Here is a 2,799-nt window from a genome sequence, read left to right on the forward strand (position 1 = left end):
TATTTTTATTTTATTTTCTTAAACATCAAAAGCTAGTTTTCCTATCCATTGATAGCCTTTGATGTTTAAAAAAATAAAATATTATAGAAAATTTTCATTTTTTTTTTTAATTTTCGACAAAGCTATAGAAGTTTACATTTATGATAAATTGGTGTACATTACAAACAAACATTTATGGTAACAAGAATTTTTTAGTTATTGCTATTTTTGTCTTTGCTTTTGTGATATAAATATGTGTACGCACGCCAAAATAAACACACAAACACTCAAAGAGAGATAGACAAAAGACACAAAGGACATCATCACCATGTCAGAGAGACAGATTGTTAAGAAGATTTATGCAAATTTTGAGAACGACGGTGGTGCTGCTGCTGTTATTAGACAAGGCATTACCAAGTGAGTTTGCTTTTTTTATTGTTCATCAATTGTCTAACGTATAATGGCTTCTTCACCTTCAAGTTTCATTTAATTTTCTTGTTGCATGGTTAATTCAGGACAAACCATGAGTTATTGGACCCGTTCGTCTCGCTTTCTGAACTTTCCTGTAACATTCTTTTTACTTCCCCAATGTGTGAATTAAATTTTTGATTTTTTATGTTTACTTATTGTTTGTTCTGATTTGCTCTGTTTCTTGATTCAGTTTCACCTCCTGGTGGATTCAGAGATCATCCTCACAGAGGTCAAATTCACGCCTATTTTTTTCAGTTTTTTCTACGTACATCTGCTTAATTCCTCTAGTCTCTAATTTTTCTGATGTAATTGGATCAACTGTGTACACAGGTTTTGAAAGTGTGACATACATGTTGCAGGTGAGAACATATATCTTCAGCCATGATTTAAGCCAATAATAAAAAGCCTTTTTTACTTTTGCTTACTTGGATATCGATTTAACTTGTACAATATAGGGAGGCCTCATTCACCAAGACTGTAATGGTCATAGAGGTACAATCCAAGAAGGAGATGTTCAGGTGAAACAACAATAAACATAATTAAAAATACTCTTACTACTAAGCTTTCTTGTTGCATCCTTTTGATTTTGGTTATTATATTGCAGTGGACGACAGCAGGAAGAGGAATCATTCATTCTGAAATGCCTCAAGAAGAAGTTAACAGTCTCATTCAACTCTGGATCAACCTCCCTTACAGTCAAAAGATGTACAAAGAAAATTCTTCATGACAAAAGATTCTAGTTATATTCATCTTTTTCAATGTTTTAAGATCTGTTTTGTTTGGTTTATGACAGGATCTGGCCAAAAAACCGAGAAATACCGAATTCATATATTCCGAGAGCATGGGACAATGGAGTAGAGGTCAAAATCATAGCCGGAGAGTCGATGGGAGTCAAGTCTCCTTTCTACACAGAAACACCAATCATGTTCCTTGACGTTACGCTCGACCCAGGAGCTCAAACCCTCCAGACCATTCCAGAGTCATGGACTGCTTTCGCCTACCTTCTAGAAGGCGATGAAGGCGTGTTTAGCTCCTCGGACTCTTCCACAGTAGAAGCACACAATGTTGTGGTATTTGGAAGAGGGGATCAAGTTAGCGTGAAGAATACATCAAGCTCTAGGCCGTTGAGGTTCTTGTTGATTGCAGGGGAACCCATCGGCGAGCCTGTGGTTCAGCACGGGCCATTTGTGATGAACTCGCAGGCTGACATTGATATGACAATTGACGACTATCGCAATGCCAAGAATGGCTTTGAGATGGCTAAGTCTTGGAGGTCACAGTGAAGAGTTTGAAGCAATAACCAGAGACATGCACTTATATTTATTAGGTTTTTTTATCTTATCGCACACCGTTTTAATTATACATTCTATTTCTATATCTTACCATTGTCACGTAATAACAAAACACATGCTACGTTTTTAATAAATTGATTAACTATAGTTCAACTTCTTTCAGATTCACAATACATGTTTTATGATTTGAAGCTTAATTTTCTTTTTCGTCTTAGTGAACCAATATTTTTACTAGGATTAAAGAATAACTTTTCACAAAAGACAATGTCAAAAACCTTATTCCATATAAAAGGTTTTCCTATTTCTCAAGTTGTGTAGGCTTACGATTACAATATTTAATCTAATACCAAAGTATGGAAATAACCCAAATATACAACATTTATATGTTAATTACACAAATGAGCTCTGGCTCATAATACCCTCCCCCCCTCCCTCCCGCACAAGCTGGAGTATGAAGATCACGAATACCCAGTTTGAGAAAAAACTCATCGAACTCATTGCGACCAAGAACCTTCGTAAGAATATCAGCCAACTGAACCTTAGTCGAAACATGCTGAGGAGCAATAACACCTTTAACAATCTCATCTCGAATAAAATGACAGTCTGACTCAATATGTTTCGTCCTTTCATGAAAAACAGGATTTTTACTCATGTGAATAGCAGCCTCATTCTCGCAATGAAGTGGCACCGGAGCAGAACAATCAACACCCATGGAGAAAAGAACCTTCCGCAACCACAAAATCTCACACACAGTCTCTGACATGGCACGGTACTCTGCTTCAGCCAAAGAACGAGAGACGACATCCTGTTTCCGTGTCTTCCAAGAAATCGGAGATCCTCCCAATTGAATAAACCAGGCAGTTAGTGATCGCCGTTGCAATGGACAATTGTTATAATCAGCATCACACAAAGCCGAGAGACGAAGAACAGTACCAGCTCAGAGTAAAATACCCTGACTCGGATTACCCTTGAGGTAACATACAACACGAGAAGCTGCCTACCAATGTTCCACCTTCGGAGCAATCATGAACTGAGACAAAATATGGATTGCATAGGA

The 2,799-nt window shown here is 37.2% G+C and overlaps 1 protein-coding gene across 1 annotated transcript; it reads left to right on the top strand.

The window, feature by feature from the left end:
* Window positions 1–257: 257 nt before the first annotated feature.
* Window positions 258–1,889, top strand: LOC104774085 (putative pirin-like protein At3g59260). Its single transcript, XM_010498748.2, has 7 exons — window positions 258–396; window positions 495–544; window positions 641–679; window positions 781–809; window positions 906–968; window positions 1,055–1,155; window positions 1,244–1,889. Exons 1-7 carry the CDS (start codon window positions 308–310, stop codon window positions 1,731–1,733), a joined length of 861 nt encoding a protein of 286 aa, XP_010497050.1. The 5' UTR covers window positions 258–307; the 3' UTR covers window positions 1,734–1,889.
* Window positions 1,890–2,799: the final 910 nt, after the last annotated feature.

This window comes from Camelina sativa, unplaced genomic scaffold (assembly GCF_000633955.1).
Source record: "Camelina sativa cultivar DH55 unplaced genomic scaffold, Cs unpScaffold01376, whole genome shotgun sequence".
In the NCBI taxonomy this organism is placed as follows: domain Eukaryota; kingdom Viridiplantae; phylum Streptophyta; class Magnoliopsida; order Brassicales; family Brassicaceae; genus Camelina; species Camelina sativa.